At 47.3% G+C, this 16,273-nt stretch overlaps 1 protein-coding gene across 4 annotated transcripts in view; it reads right to left on the minus strand.

Annotated features, from left to right (window-relative positions):
* LOC116316399 (dynamin-1-like) overlaps positions 1–16,273 on the minus strand; it is an 88,209-nt gene that overhangs the window by 61,626 nt on the left and 10,310 nt on the right. For all 4 annotated transcript variants that reach the window (XM_031734957.2, XM_031734956.2, XM_039620322.1 and 1 more), the window contains exons 2-7: positions 6,465–6,538; positions 6,240–6,389; positions 5,967–6,170; positions 5,782–5,880; positions 5,442–5,602; positions 4,414–4,556 (exon numbers count right to left, since the gene is read on the minus strand). In XM_031734957.2, coding sequence (XP_031590817.2) covers positions 4,414–4,556; positions 5,442–5,602; positions 5,782–5,880; positions 5,967–6,170; positions 6,240–6,389; positions 6,465–6,538 — 831 coding nt within the window. The remainder of the gene's footprint in view (positions 1–4,413; positions 4,557–5,441; positions 5,603–5,781; positions 5,881–5,966; positions 6,171–6,239; positions 6,390–6,464; positions 6,539–16,273) is intronic.

Below are 16,273 nucleotides of genomic sequence, written 5' to 3' on the forward strand. Positions count from 1 at the left end.
CAGAGACAAGACAAAACAACACAACAAAAAAACAAAAACAAAAAAATGGTCTACCTGGAGGATGACCAGGATTGATCCCTGTACGGCACCGGGACGGCGCTTAGTGCCTGGTGGCCGTAACAGGCAGTGGAGTAGCGGAGGGCCCAAGGGAAGGACCGTGCACCTCCAGGTCCCTTTAGGGACCGGAACACTTTTTCCTCCCCTAACCCCCTAACCCCTAACCCTAACCCCTATACCTCGGTCCTCCCCAGGAGGACGGGGCCAGAACTCCACCTCCTAACCCTACCCTAGTTCAGTATCCCGCAGCAGGAGTATGAAAAGGTGTCCACTTTCTTAAAGACATGATCGTGGGGATTTTTCATCAAAAAAACAGTAAGTTTGAGAAAGCAGAAGAGGTGCTGATGAAACACTTTCCTCCCAAAAAAATATTGGAAAGAGAGCAATATTCATGGGTCTCATCAGGAAAAAGAATAAGATTCATGACGCCATTGAGCAAATCACCTTCCTTCCTCCCCATCTCCAGCTGCCTCCTCTTCCCGCTCCACCACAATCACCCACACATGCAGGGCCTTGGGGTAGGGGTGTGTCACCAGGGTGCAGAGGAGACATCCCCCCTCTGTCCCCTTCTGGCTGCCTCTGCCTCAATTTTATCCCACAACTTAGACATTCACATTACTCACACTCTCATTACACATACATATAGGATCTTGGGGGTGGGCACGCCACACGGATTCCAAATTACCATCAGGGTGTACACCTCACCCCTGGCGCCGTTGCCCACCTCTCTCAATTTTAAATACACGAGACATTGAGGGCTAGCAGGAGGGGCTATACGCTACCTGCTGCTCTGGCAGGTAGCTCCATGCCCTCCTGGGTTTTAAATGCACCTTAGAACACACATACATCAACACTACACATAAGAGCGGGTGGAGGAGGTTTGGAGTCTTCCTACACCCCCGCTTCTGCGGCCTGCTGGAGGCGGGGGGGCTAGGAGGAGGAGTTGGCCGTCCAACTGGGGTCTGGAATGTGGGGCCTCCCTGCTGCTGCGGAGTCGGGGCAGTCTGCTTCTCCCCACCGCAGGGAAAAGGGTAACATCACCTGGGTCTGGGCGCAGTTTCCCCTCCAGGGGCAAGGGTACCTAGACCCGGGGCTTAGAGTACGCTTGGGGAGTGTGATTGTGTGTACAGCGTCTCTTTATGTCCGTCTCCACGTTGGGTGAGTGTTGAGTAATTGTATATGAGAGCATGAGGGTGGGAATAGATGTTTGTATCTGTGTGTGCCTGTTTGTCTGTGTCTTTATGTCAGGTTGGGTATCAGACGCCACCTCTCTGGGGACATCTCAGGCCCTCCAAGGTTTGAGGCCCATCTCCCCCACCACTTCCCCTGCCGGTGGCAGACGCCTCAGACATCGGTGCGTTGGTGGTTCTTTGTGTCCGGGGTGGCGCCCAGGTACCCACCGCTCACTCCTTGGCGGCTGCTTATCGGGGCCTGGAGCCTGGGGCTCGCCGGGCCACTGGGATGGGGTGCCTCGGCCTCTCAGCCCGGGGCTCGGTCACTCAGGCACAGCTGGCTGCCGGCGGAGCTCACGGGCACGCCACTGCAACCCCCGGCTTCTGCTCGCGGCTGCTGAGTGACCCTCATCTGGGACTCTCCTCAGCTCTTTCTGGGATAGTGGCGGCGCTGCCCCTCTGTTGGTCTTCCTTGGTCTCTTGTGTTCTGGGGGCCTCTGGATGTCTGGAGTTTTGATCTCCTCCATACCTGCTTCATGCCCTGGAGGACGGGGCAGTGGCCCCCCACACCCTCTAGTAGATCATTACATGAAGGAACCTTTTAAAAACAAGCTGCGTTCATGCTCACAGGTGCACACACGGGTGATCACACACACAAACCACACCCTTTTTGGCTCCTACCTCAAAGCACACTGTGCGCTGTCGATCCTACGTGCTGCACAATAATGTTTAATATTTAGTATTTACTGTCATATTCCATATATCATTGTGATGTTGTTTATTACTCTCGTTTTCTTCTGCTTGCTTTCTTTTTTTTCTTTCTCAACAGGTGATCCAGGTGATCGATATATGTATTTTTTGTCTGCTTATTCTGTTGGTTTTTGGTTTTGCCCTTCTCCCCCGTCCCTCTTCTCAGCTGTTTTTCTTTCCCTCTTTCTTTCTCCCCTTTCAAAAAAAAAAAAAAAAAAAAAAAAAAAAAAAAAAAAAAAAAAAGGGAATCTGTCCATAGGACAACTATTAGTCGTGCACTGCACAAAGTTGGCCTTTATGGAAGAGTGGCAAGAAGAAAGCCATTGTTAACAGAAAACCATAAGAAGTCCTGTTTGCAGTTTGCCACAAGCCATGTGGGGACACAGCAAACATGTGGAAGAAGGTGCTCTGGTCAGATGAGACCAAAATGGAACTTTTGGCCAAAATGCAAAACGCGCTATGTGTGGCGGAAAACTAACACTGCACATCACTCTGAACACACCATCCCCACTGTCACATATGGTGGTGGCAGCGTCATGCACTGGGGTGCTTCTCTTCAGCAGGGACAGGGAAGCTGGTCAGAGTTGATGGGAAGATGGATGGAGCCAAATACAGGGCAATCTTGGAAGAAAACCTCTTGGAGTCTGCAAAGACTTGAGAGTGGGGCGGAGGTTCACCTTCCAGCAGGACAACCACCCTAAACATAAAGCAGGGCAACAATGGAATGGTTTAAAACAAAACATATCCATGTGTTAGAATGGCCCAGTCAAAGTCCAGATCTAAATCCAATCGAGAATCTGTGGCAAGATCTGAAAACTGCTGTTCACAAACGCTGTCCATCTAATCTGACTGAGCTGGAGCTGTTTTGCAAAGAAGAATGGGCAAGGATTTCAGTCTGTAGATGTGCAAAGCTGGTAGAGACATACCCTAAAAGACTGGCAGCTGGAATTGCAGCAAAAGGTGGTTCTACAAAGTATTGACTCAGGGGGCTGAATAATTACGCACACCCCACTTTGCAGTTATTTATTTGTAAAAAATGTTTGGAATCATGTATGATTTGCGTTCCACTTCTCACGTGTACACCACTTTGTATTGATCTTTCACCTGGAATTCCAATAACACTGATTCATGTTTGTGGCTGTAATGTGACAAAATGTGGAAACGTTCAAGGGGGTCGAATACTTTTGCAAGCCACTGTATATAGTGTCTCATAAATCTAGTGATGGTGAGTCCCAGATTTAAGTCCTAGTGGGATTGTCCCCAAGAGGGTCGTTGACCCACTATTGATCATGTGCCTCATCGCATGTTCAAAGATGGTCGTTCACAGTGGACACAGATTTACTGCTCTGTGAATGACCATTCTTGAACAGAGGGCGGGGTTTACGACACCAACTGCCATTTATAATCCAGTTTTGAGATCCTTCACACACCCACTCACATCCTGGGTCATCTGACCTCAGTGAGTCACATGATAGGGTGGGGCTAGGTTTCACAGTGGGTTCACCTGGAACCTCTGCTGATAATGACCCACACCTGTTATCACACCTTGGCTCATATGATGAGGCACGTGGTCAATATTTTGTCAACGATCTCATTAAGGGACACTCCCATAGGGCTAAAATCTGGGACTCTCCACCCTTTGGTCTGGAACTGGAGAAGCTTCTCGGAAGAAACTTTCTTTCCAAGCTCCTCAGATGTTCTGCGATATCTTTTTACATGACGAGGCCTGTTAACGTCTCGTTAGTGATAAAAAGGATGTGTTTGGTGCACTCAGGGTCACTCAGGGTACAAAATCGGCCCAAGAGGTAAAGCTGAGGCTTTCAAACGCAGGAGCACTGTAGCAGCAGGCAGGCATAGTGGAGGCAGCATCGTGTTCTGGGCTGTTTGGTGCCAGTGGTACATTACACAAAGTTGTTCGAGTAATGGAGTAACCTTCAATCAGTAACTACAGGGTTGAAACGTGGACACAGTTGGGGAGCAGGACAAAGACACATTAACACTAGATCTGGAATGGATAAAAGCAGGCTAACATTAACTGACTTCAACCCTGTTGAAAATGTGAGACCTTAAAAGCTGGCTCTGTAAAGGAAACAACAAGTTTAAATGAACTCTATCAAGAAGAGATGTCAAATATTATCTGGAATCAAAGCCTGTTGATACCAAAAGTGTCTGCTTGATGAGCAACTTGCTAAGAGACAACCAAATATTAGTGTGTACGTGTATACTTGAGTCTGTAAGTATACTGTAGACCCTGTGTGTCCAAAGTAAATTCAGACTTGTTCTTTAAAGTCCTTAAACATATGCTGTGAAATCATTCATGCCAAGCTATGCGTTTTCTCTACACTTGTTTGATGCATGTTGAATCTCGACACGTTGAATCGTTGTAACTGTGTGTTAAAGAAAGTCGTAGGTGAATATCTGTGCTAGTCCTTACTGCAGCAGGGCCTTGGTCTTGCGGCTCGGGTCATCCGGTCTGAAGTTCTTGTACTCCTCCACCTCCTTCTCAATGGAAAGCAGCTGACTCTGCAGTTTACTGCGCAACGCCGGCAACGTGTCCCGGATGTGATTGGTCAGTTGCTGGAGGTAGCAGAGAGGTGCTCTGTTATTTATCACTGACATTAGAACATAGGTGGAATTAAAGGCAGTGGTTTGTATCATATCTATCTAATAGACTCCAATTTGTACATGTAAATGGAGAGTCCTCTTCACACACTAAGGTCAATTATGGAGTTCCTCAGGGTTCAGTGCTAGGACCAATTCTATTTACATTATACATGCTTCCCTTAGGCAGCATCATTAGAAGACATAGCATACATTTTCACTGCTATGCTGATGACACGCAGCTCTATCTATCCATGAAGCCAGGTAACACACACCAATTAGTTAAACTGCAGGAATGTCTTAAAGACATAAAGACCTGGATGGCCGCTAACTTTCTGCTTCTTAATTCAGATCAAACTGAGGTTATTGTACTCGGCCCTGAAAATCTTAGAAATATGGTATCTAAGCAGATTCTTACTCTGGATGGCATTACCTTGGCCTCCAGTAACACTGTGAGGAACCTCGGAGTCATTTTTGACCAAGACATGTTCTTCAATGCACATATTAAACAAATATGTAAGACTGCTTTCTTCCATTTGCAGTTAATCCAAAATGCTGTAGCAAGAGTGCTGACAGGGACTAGAAAGAGAGAGCAGATTTCTCCCATATTGCCTTCCCTTCATTGGCTCCCTGTTAAATCCAGAATCCAGCTCCTCATAACTTCCTCAAAAATCAGACAGTGTTTTGGAAATGTTCTGGGGAAATTCAAAGAGTATTTATACAGTGAGGACCTTTAGCTAGCAGCTTCCATCTGTGCCAGTGTTTGTGCCAAGCTAACAGCACTCACTGCCCAGCCCTGTGGAAAGACAGATTTGAAATCCTCGCTGTCAGAAAGACTTGGGAGAGATCTTGTGCATTTACCTGGTTGAGAACCTTCTGCAGGTAGGCGGTGCCCATGCGGTCCGCCAGGTGACGGTAAGCTGGGTGAGACAGGAAGAACTTCCTCTCGGCCTGCAGAGCTGCGGTGATGTCTTTCTTCCCGTCAATGTCTTTCTGACTGCGATTCACGACCCCGATGTAACCTGACACAGTGAAAGTCTCGTATTGTCTCTGTCTGCTCAACTGGAGCCTGTTCTGTCTCTTCACCTCCACATTGAGTGAAATTTAAAATGAAAGTGTTTGAGGTGACTTCAAATCTGACTGAGCAGACAGCTGACCACCAAGCAGTGAGGGGGTTTGGTGTGATGTCATGCATCTGTACCTCTTCGTAGCGGCAGCAGTTTGTTCTCCAGGATGTCTCTGGCGTCGGTCCCTTCATCCATCAGATCCAGTTTGGTAATGACCCCGATGGTCCTCAGACCTGCGCCACATTACCGAAACACTTTATTTCGTCCAGGAAAGGACAGTACAGGTGAAAGATGCAGGTGGAGCTGTCAGGAGCCTTACCTTGTGGGTCAACCTCCTTAGCGATCTTCAGGGCGTCAGAGTTAGCAAGGTCAGAGTTGGCTGGGGAAACAGCTAATAGGAGGCAGTTTTCCTTAGTAACGAACTGCATGATCATGTCTCTGATCTGGTGCTCGATGTCAGGTGGCTGGTCGCCCACCGCGACCTTCGTCATCCCAGGAAGATCCACCAGAGTCAGGTTCAGGACTGAGGACAGACAGCAGAGTCAGGACCAGGACTGGTGTGTGTGTCTGTGTGTGTCTGTGTGTGTGTTACCATTGGGGGAGTAGACTCTGAGGTTGATGGGGACCGGACTGATGCCTTTGTTCTGCCCCGTCACTCGATCCGTTTCAGCTTCGATCTCCTGACGAACTTCATCAAAGTCCGTGAACTTCTTCCCTTTGCAGTGCAGGAACTCGGCATACTCTGATCAATATACATCACACGATCAGATCAGATACCGCACGGACGAACCGCGTGTCTCCGCACTGTGAGTCTCACCTGTGGGACAGTTGATGAGCTGCAGCACCAGGGGACGCCGAGTGACGATGCCGGATCCACGAGGGAGGAAGTCCCTGAGAGGAGGAATAAAGATACGAGCTAGTAACAGAGGACACGACTGTAACATAATTTTATTGATCATTAGATTCTGAACAATGTCTGTAAGCCTCTGTCTGTCTGATCGACTTAGAGAAGGACAGGCTGAGCTGTGTCTTCGGTGGTGCTTGGTGCTCCACCAAGCACTGAAAAAGCACTTTGGTGGTGCTTGGTGCTCCACCAAGCACCACCAAAGACCCTACCAAGGGCAGGCTGAGCCCAACAACGTTGCTGATTTATTTGATATTTGTATTAATAATACATCTGCAGCTAAAATGCACCTTTCTGCAGATGACGCTGTACCGCAGGCCGACTCGCTCGACTCTGAATCATCCTTCTGGTCTCTTCCGGCGCCCCCCGTGTGCAGCAGCCTGTTACAGCAGCTCTGCTCATTCTGAGTTTCTTTCTTTCTTATCTTTTTTCTTCTCGTAATTTTTATAACTAACGTATTAGTAATTAGACTCTGCAACCATGTTCTACTGTTTTGTGCTAGTCCTGGTCGTTTTTCTTAGTTTTTTTCTACTTTTTTCACCCGTGTCTGGGGACCCAGTGCAGGGATCCTTTGTTTACAGTAAGGATCAGCTGTTAGCGATGCGTCCCACAGCGGTACTGCCGGCGGACAGACCCGACATTCCAAGCGAGCTGAGGAAGAAAAAGACGGGGGTGTCGAGCTGGGAAGGAGCGCCGTCGCCCGAGAAGGAGACGTTATCGACCATCTCTTCCTTCTGTAATTATTGGAAACATAAGATCTTTGCCCAATAAGATGGATGAGCTCACGTCGCTAACCTGGTCACAGAGGGAGTACCGGCAATGTAGCATCATGATGCTAACGGAGTCGTGGCTAACACCGCTAACTCCGGACACGAGCGTGACACTACCGGGATTCCAGCTGCTGCGAGTGGACAGGACGAGAGACAGCGGTAAGAGGAAAGGAGGGGGACTGGCAGTGTTTGTGAATGACAGATGATGTAACCCCGGGCACATCACTGTAAAAGAACAACTCTGCAGCAGAGACATTGAGCTGTTAGCCGTTAGCATGCGTCCATACTACCTGCCCCAGGAATTCTCGCATGTTATCACGATAACAGCGTATGTCCCTCCCTTGGCCAACGCGGATGCAGCTTGTGACTCTCTCCACTCTGTGGTCAGCAGACTGCAAACACAATCTCCGAGAGCCCTTCTCATAATATCAGGGGACTTCAATCATGCCTCACTGGACTCCACACTGCCCACCTTCACCCAGTATGTGACCTGCCCAACCAGAGACAATAAAACACTGGACTTACTGTATGCCAATGCTGAAGAGGCATACAGTTCATCACCTCTCCCTCCACTGGGCAGATCTGATCATAACCTGGTGCACCTTGTCCCTGTGTATGAGCCCTTAGTGCGCAGGGAGCCACCAGCCACCCGCACAGTGCAGAGATGGTCGGAGGAGAGCGAGGAGGCTCTTAAGGATTGTTTTGAGTCCACTGTGTGGGAGGTGATCTGTGACGACCATGGAGAGGACATCGACAGCCTTACTACATGCATTACTGACTATATTAATTTCTGTGTGGATAACACCGTACCTACCAGGACTGTACGGTGTTTCTCCAACAACAAACCTTGGATTACCCCAGAAATTAAAGCTGTCCTCAAGCAGAAGAGGAGGGCCTTCAAATCCAGAGACAAAGAGGAGTTGAAAAGGGTGCAGAGAAAGCTGAGGGGACTGATAAGGAATGGGAAGGATAGCTACAGGCAGAAGATGGAGAACCAGCTTCAGCAAAACAACGTTGGTGAAGTCTGGAGAGGCCTCAGAACCATCTCAGGCCACAAACATCAGAACTCTCTGCCTGGGAGGGATGTGAGGTGGGCAAATGAACTGAATCATTTCTTTAATAGGTTTGATTCAGCCATGAGGCAGTCTCCAACATTGGCTGCAGACTTACCCACCCCCACTGCTGCTGTTCCACCTCTGACACCTCAGACACTTCACACCTACTCTATTCACCCTGCTCACTCTTCCCCACCCCCAACAACAGCATCCTATACACAATCAACACAAGGCTCCAGCCTGTCTCTCTCAACCACCCAGGTTAGGAGGGAACTGAGGAGGATTAATGGCAAGAAGGCAGCAGGTCCAGATGGCATCAGCTCAAGGGTCGTCAGGTCCTGTGCGGACCAACTGTGTGGGGTGATGGAGCACCTCTTCAACCTGAGCCTGAGGCCGGGAAGAGTCCCACAGCTCTGGAAAACCTCCTGTGTTGTTCCAGTGCCAAAGACTTCACGCCCCAAGGACCTCAACAGCTACAGGCCGGTGGCTCTGACATCCCACCTGATGAAGACCCTGGAGCGGCTGGTCCTGGCTCAGCTTCGGCGCCTGGTGAGCTCATCACTGGACCCACTTCAGTTTGCCTACCAGCCTGGCATTGGAGCGGATGATGCCGTCATTCACCTCCTACATCGCTCCCTCGCTCACCTGGAGACCGCTGGGAGCACTGTGAGAATCATGTTCTTTGATTTCTCCAGTGCCTTCAACACTATTCTTCCCACGGTCCTGAAGGACAAGCTGGAGAACTCTGGAGTGGACCATCACCTCACAGCATGGATACTGGACTACCTCACCGAGCGACCACAGTATGTGAGGACTCAGGGCTGTGTGTCGGACAGGGTCGTCTGCAGTACGGGGGCCCCACAGGGAATGGTTCTGGCTCCGTTCCTCTTCACCATCTACACTGCAGACTTCTCCCACAACTCCACCCAGTGCTTCCTGCAGAAGTTCTCTGATGACTCTGCAATAGTCGGCCTCATCACTGATGGGGACGACAAGGAGTACAGAGGACTGACTCAAGACTTTGTGGACTGGTGCCAGCTGAACTACCTCCAGATCAATGCCAGTAAAACCAAGGAGCTGGTGGTAGACTTTCCCAGGCACAAGCATCCTCCACTGCAACCACTGAACATCCAAGGTATGGACATTGAGGCTGTGGACAGCTACAGGTACCTTGGTGTTCATCTGAACAACAAACTGGACTGGACTCATAACTCAGACGCCCTCTACAGGAAAGGGCAGAGCAGACTGTACCTGCTGTGGAGACTCAGGTTGTTTGGAGTGGAGGGCCCACTCCTGAAGACCTTCTATGACTCTGTGGTGGCCTCAGCCATCTTCTATGGTGTGGTCTGCTGGGGCGGCAGCATCTCTGCTGGGGACAGGAAGAGACTGAACAGGCTGATCCGAAGGGCCAGCTCTGCTCTGGGATGCCCTCTGGACCCAGTGGAGGTGGTGAGTGACAGGAGAATGGTGGCTAAGCTGTCATCCCTGTTAGACAACATCTCCGACCCCATGCAGGAGACTGTGACAGCACTGAGCAGCTCCTTCAGTGGGAGACTGCGGCACCCACGGTGTGGGACGGAGAGATTTCGCAGGTCTTTCCTCCCCACTGCTGTCAGACTCCACAACAAAGACTTTTGCAGCTGATCATACACACAAACCCACACATGTGCAATAAAACTGCTATATGTGCAATTCTTCTTCTGACGAAGTTGTATTTTTGTATTTTCCTACTCAGTTGTATATAGTATTTGTATTTCCATTTTATTCTATTGTATATGGTATTTTATTTTATTTTATTGTATTTTATTGCTTTCCAGTGTTTTCTAATTTCTGCTACATAACTTTGCACTTTGCTGTAACAAAACAAATTTCCCACCTGTGGGACTAATAAAGGTCATCTTATCTTATCTTATCTTATCTTATCCTGTTGAGGTGCTTTAAACTCCATTGCAGCGGTTGCAGACATTACTGTGCAGCTTAAAGTTAGTTATTAATGCTAATAAAACCAAATTCATCCTGTTTTCCAGAAATCACTCACAGATTGGTTTTTATAAGCTGGGAGATTATGTTGAAAGAGTGTAATCCTATAAATATTTGTGTATTTGGTTGGACGACAAAGTTCAGATGGAGAACTGAGTGAAAACTTTAGATTTGAGTTTATTATGAAAAGTTTTAGTTTAACAGTCAACAGTTAGTCAAAACGTGCACAGGTTATATTCTTAACGTTGAATATAGTGATATTATTGATGTGCACGCTGCCTCCTCTGTCAGACTCTGCAGATCACAGCTCTTCACATGTCCCATCAAACTCATTGCACACATCACTCCATTTAAATATGAACTCTCCTTGGCTGCTGACAGACACTAGCTCTGCTTTTAAGATTCAAACTTTCCTTTTTGGATCAGGTGACCCTGAATTGTCCCTTATTTATGCTGCCAGGTGTAGGCTGCTGGGGGATTCCCTTTTTTTTTTTTTTTTTTTTTGCCTGTCCCATTTGGCTCTTTTGCCATCAGAATTATTGTCTAAAGGCGAAGAAAGATGCCCAAAGGATTTACTTTACCAAATGGACCATCCCAGCCTTGCCATATTGGTCTATTTGATTCACCTTTTATTGTTTATTTTATTTTATTTTCACTTGCTAAATACGGGACAGACTTGACTGGGGAAAAGAAAGGGGAGAAAGAAAGAGGGAAAGAAAAACAGCGGGGAAGAGGGACGGTGATAAAGGGCAAAAAACAAAAACCAACAAAATAACCAGACAAAAAATACATATATCAATCACCTGGATCACCTGTTGAGAAAGAAAAAAGAAAACAAGCAGAAGAAAACGAGAGTAATAGAATAACCAACATCACGATGATCTATGGGAATATAACAGTAAATACTAAATATTAAACATTATTGTGCAGCACGTAAGATCGACAGCGCACAGTGTGCTTTGAGGTAGGAGCCAAAAAGGGTGTAGTTTGTGTGTGTGAGCACCCGTGTGTACACCTGTGAGCATGAGCGCGTTTGTTTTTAAAAGGTTCCTTCATGTAACGATCTGCTAGAGGGTGTGGGGAGCCATAGCCCCGTCCCCCAGGGCATGAAGCAGGTATGGTGGAGATCCAGGCTCCAGACATCCAGAGGCCCTCAGAGCACAAGAGACCAAGGAAGACCAACAGAGGGGCAGCCGCGCCACTATCCCAGAAAGAGCTGAGGAGAGCCCCAGATGAGGGGTCACTCAGCAGCCGCGGAGCAGAAGCCAGGGGGGGTTGCAGTGACGTGCCCGTGAGCTCCACCGGCAGCCAGCTGTGCCAGAGTGACCGAGCCCCAGGCCGAGAGGCCGAGAGCACCCCACTCCCGAAGTGGCCCGAGCGAGCCCCAGGCTCCAGGCCCTGACAAGCATCCACCAGGAGTGAGCCGGTGTGTACCTGGACACAAAGAACCACCAAAGCACTGATGTCTGAGGGCGTCTGCCACTGGCAGGGGAAGTAGTGGGGGGAGATAGGCCTCCATACCTTGGAGGGCCTGAGATGTCCCCAGAGAGGTGGCGTCTGATACCCAACCTGACATATAGGTCGTGTCCAAATTCATGGGCTGCATCCTCCTGAGGACCCGGCCTTCGCGGTCTACGTGGGCCGGGTCCTCAGAAGGTCGGGTAGGCCGGAAGTAAACGGCTGTGAAATTGGACGATCTAGCCTTCTGATTAACGTCACCGCTGTCTCGGTGGAGTTTAATAAACTCGGCCGCCTGCTCCTTGCTATCTAAAATATAACAGGACACTGGCGTAAATTCTCGACCATCTCACACTTCTGTTTAATCGGTTTTCTGTTTGACGTTTATTCAGCTGTGTGAAAACCACCCGGGGGATTAATAAAGTTTTATTTTATCTAATCTAATCTAATATCTTTAATCTCAGCCAAACCGATTTACTCATGAACAAATAAAACACTGAAAAAAGCCAAACAATATCATTTTTAGGTTGTCTAAGTGACTTATATATTACGTTTAACCTCAGTAGCGAAAGTCCGCGGTGATCTGAAAATGATGTGCCGGGACTTGTGCCGTTCTCGGCGGCTTCAGTGACCCTTGAGCTCTCGGTTAGCTATCGGTTAGCTATCAAGCTCGTGGGTAACAGACGTCTCCGAAAACGTCGAAGCACTTTTGCAAATATGCAATACCTTGAAAAACCGAGCAGATATTTGAAGTTTGCACAGCTACATTCTCGCCTGAAAATATGTTAAAAGTTTATTTTGTGACCCAGAAAGATTAATAAAAGTAATTTTAAAACTTAGTAGCGGCCGCCATTGCCGGAAACTGGAGTTTGGCTGGGCGGCGCTATGAATTCTGGGATATGGTGGGCCACGAAGGACACACCGACCCATCCTTCAAATTGGGAAAAGGAGGACGCATTTGTCGGCTGCATTCGGAGGAGTCTACGAATTTGGACAGCCTTCGGCGCGTCGCTGTGACGTAATCGGTCTACAAATGCGGCCTCAGGAGGATGCAGCCCATGAATTTGGACACGACCATAGACACAGACAAACAGGCACACACAGATACAAACATCCATGCCCACCCTCATGCTCTCATATGCAATTACTCAACACTCACCCAACGTGGAGACAGACATAGAGAGACACAATCAAACTCCCCCAAGCGTACTCTAAGAACCGGGTCTAGGTACCCTTGCCCCTGGAGGGGGAAACTGCACCCAGACCCAGGTAGTGTTACCCTTTAACCTGGGGTGGAGAGAAGCAGACCGCCCCGACTCGGCAGCAGCAGGGAGGCCCCACAATCCAGACCCCAGTCGGATGGCCAACTCCTCCTCCTACCCCCCCCACTCCAGCAGGCCGCAGAGAACGGGGGGGGTGTGAAGACTCCAAACCTCCCTCCACCCGCTCATATGTAGTGTTGATGCATGTGTGTTCTAAGGTGCATTTAAAACCCAGGAGGGCATGGAGCTACCTGCCAGAGAGCAGCAGGTAAGCGCATAGCCCCTCCTGCTAGCCCTCAATGTCTACGTGTATTTAAAATTGAGAGATGGGCAACGACGCCAGGGAGTGAGGTTGGACACCCTGATGGTCTTTTGGATTCCGTGTAGCATGCCCATCCCCAAGGTCCTATATGTATGTGTTATGAGAGTGTGAGTAATGTGAATGTCTAAGTTGTGGGACAGAGGCGGGGGATGTCTCCCCTGCACCCTGGTGGCTGGGGGATTGCCATGATGCACTGGGTGTTTCTTCTTCACTCACTATATCAGGGGTGTCAAACATACGGCCCAAGGGCTTGATGTTTGTTAACTGTAAAGACTCCCCGGAGAATGAAATAACAGAAAGTTTATGTTTTCTTTTGTTTGTTTGTTTTTTACAATAGATTCCCATTAAAAAACAAACAGACGTTTCTGTGATGTAACAAACTGTTTTACGACTTCGGGACAGTCTGGACAATGAGTATCACAGCGTTGTCTCCAATTTTGTCCAAACGGTTGTGTCACGGCCTTTTATGTTCCAAACACCAAAAAAGTCCAAGAAAAGGCCATGAGTGGCAACGGGAGGTTTGTTTTAGAACGCACTTCTGACTCCATTGTTTAAAAATTATACGGCGTTTATTTCGTGGAAAATTATAAACAAAAATCAACCAAATAACTTCTTACAACTTAAAATTAAACGAAAGTTAACTTAATTTGCTTTAACAACTTCAAAAGTGGTGAAAAAAATCATTTTTAAACCCTCCCGTCCTCCCATCTGACATTTGGCAAACAAAAAAACATCTTTACCACACCCCTACAGGGTGCTCTTAATCCCTTGATTAATGGGAGGGTCCATAAGCTAATAAACCAATCACTTTCCAAAAACTTTCCCAAAAGTAAAATTAATTACAAATTTACATAACAAAACTAGGTCAGCATATTCTTACAACTTTAAAGAAAAAACAAAAATGAATACAAATTGTGTTTTATGAACCTTCAACAAAAATGGCCACAACATTCCAGCTCCTAATTCCTGTGTAACATGAATTATATCTAAGTGGCCATTACAAAATGCAATACCAGTAATTTTCTTCAGTAGTCCATATATGTCTTCTTAAAAAACTAAAGGAAAGGTCAATGTTCTATGATTTCAAGTCTTTTTGTTGTCCATGTGTTTGTTTTGTGTGTATTGAAAAAAGGTGCATGTTGCATAATGGAGTGTAGAGCAAAGTGAGAGTCAGTGTAAATGTAGAGCCCGAGGTTCCAGAACTTGGCTCAGTTGGAGGCAAACATTCATTGTTTCCTCTAGATGGCCTACTTTGTTGATTGGCCTCTCCAGCTCATTTGTTCGTGTCTTGACTCGAACACGCCGAACTACTCTGTGTGCATCCGCCATGGTTTCAGTGATGCGGCCAATGGGCCAAGAATTTCTTGGTGCAGCTCCATCAACAACAAGCACAACATCACCAATGCAAAAGTTCCTACGAATGTTGTTCCATTTCTGTCGTTCCTGCAACATAGGAAGGTATTCTTTCACCCACCTTTTCCAGAATAGATCCACAATATACTGGACTGGTCTCCATCGTCTTCGCAGATACAGATCCTCTTTTTTGAATAAACCTGGTGGCAGCACAGGTTTGCCTTTTAATTGGAGCAAATGATTTAGAGTAAGAGCTTCTACATCATTGGGATCATCAGAAAAAGGTGTGATTGGGCGGTCATTCAGTATAGCCTCCACTTCACACAAAACTGTATGTAAGGTTTCATCATCTAATACTTGCTGGTTTGTGATAGAGTATAATATTCTCTTTATTTCTTGCATCAAGCGCTCCCATACTCCACCATGATGGGCCCCATAGGGCGGGTTAAAGGTCCACTTTATGCCATCCTGTGCTAAACCTTTTTTGGATTTTACTTTGGTTTAGCTCTAACATAGCTTGTTTTAAATCACGATTTGAGCTGACAAAGTTGGTTCCATTGTCTGACCAGATTTCTTTGACTTGTCCTCTGTGGCAGATGAATCTCCTGATTGAACTCCATACCTCTTAACAAGACCCCTGCCTCTCTCTACTTCTATTGGTCCAAAATAATCAACACCAACATAAGTAAATGGTGGAAGATCAGCTGAGATTCTGTCAATAGGAAGATCAGACATTTTCTGCTCACCTGGCTTTTGCCATTGTCTTTGACACACTATACAGTCTCTGATTATTTTTCTAGCTGCTGAAGTAGCATTAGGGATCCAGTATTGACGGCGAAGGGTTGAAAGCATATGATTTCTTCCTCTGTGACCAACCTTTTCATGAATATGTTGAAGAATAAGCTTTGAAACATGGCCTTTTTTTTGGCAAAATTGCAGGATGTTTTGTTTCCTCAGGTAAATCTGCTTTGCTCAGTCTTCCACCCACTCTCAAGACACCATTAGTAACTACAGGATCAAGCTTATACAGATGACTTGACTTCCTCACAGTGCCAGAGTTTAGGGCAGTCATTTCATCGGCGCAATAGTTTCTCTGCACAAAGTTCACTATGGCTTCCTCAGCCATGGACAAATCATCTGTTTTGAGCGGTGTTCCATTTATCATCTTGTTTAGCACATATTTGACTTCCACAGTGCGTGTCCAGCAACTTCTGTCTTTTCTTTGTTTGCAGTTTAAGTCTTTCTTTTAGTTTCAGGATCCATGCCACACACCTTTTTAATTTTGTCCAGCTGGAGAAGTACATCAGCAGCTTAGTAGTGGGACACACGTCTTCTTTCAGCACAGTTGCACACATCAGGCCCTCCTCTTTTATTTCTGGGTCAGCTTCCAAATGGACAGATACATCTTTCTTGCCTACTGGCCAGTGAATAACAGGTTTAATGAGAAATTCTGGACCACTGATCAAGGTGGAAGATTTTAGGAAACAGTCAACCGTCATTCCTCGAGAGGCTGCATCAGCTG

Source organism: Oreochromis aureus, linkage group 12, assembly GCF_013358895.1.
Source record: "Oreochromis aureus strain Israel breed Guangdong linkage group 12, ZZ_aureus, whole genome shotgun sequence".
In the NCBI taxonomy this organism is placed as follows: domain Eukaryota; kingdom Metazoa; phylum Chordata; class Actinopteri; order Cichliformes; family Cichlidae; genus Oreochromis; species Oreochromis aureus.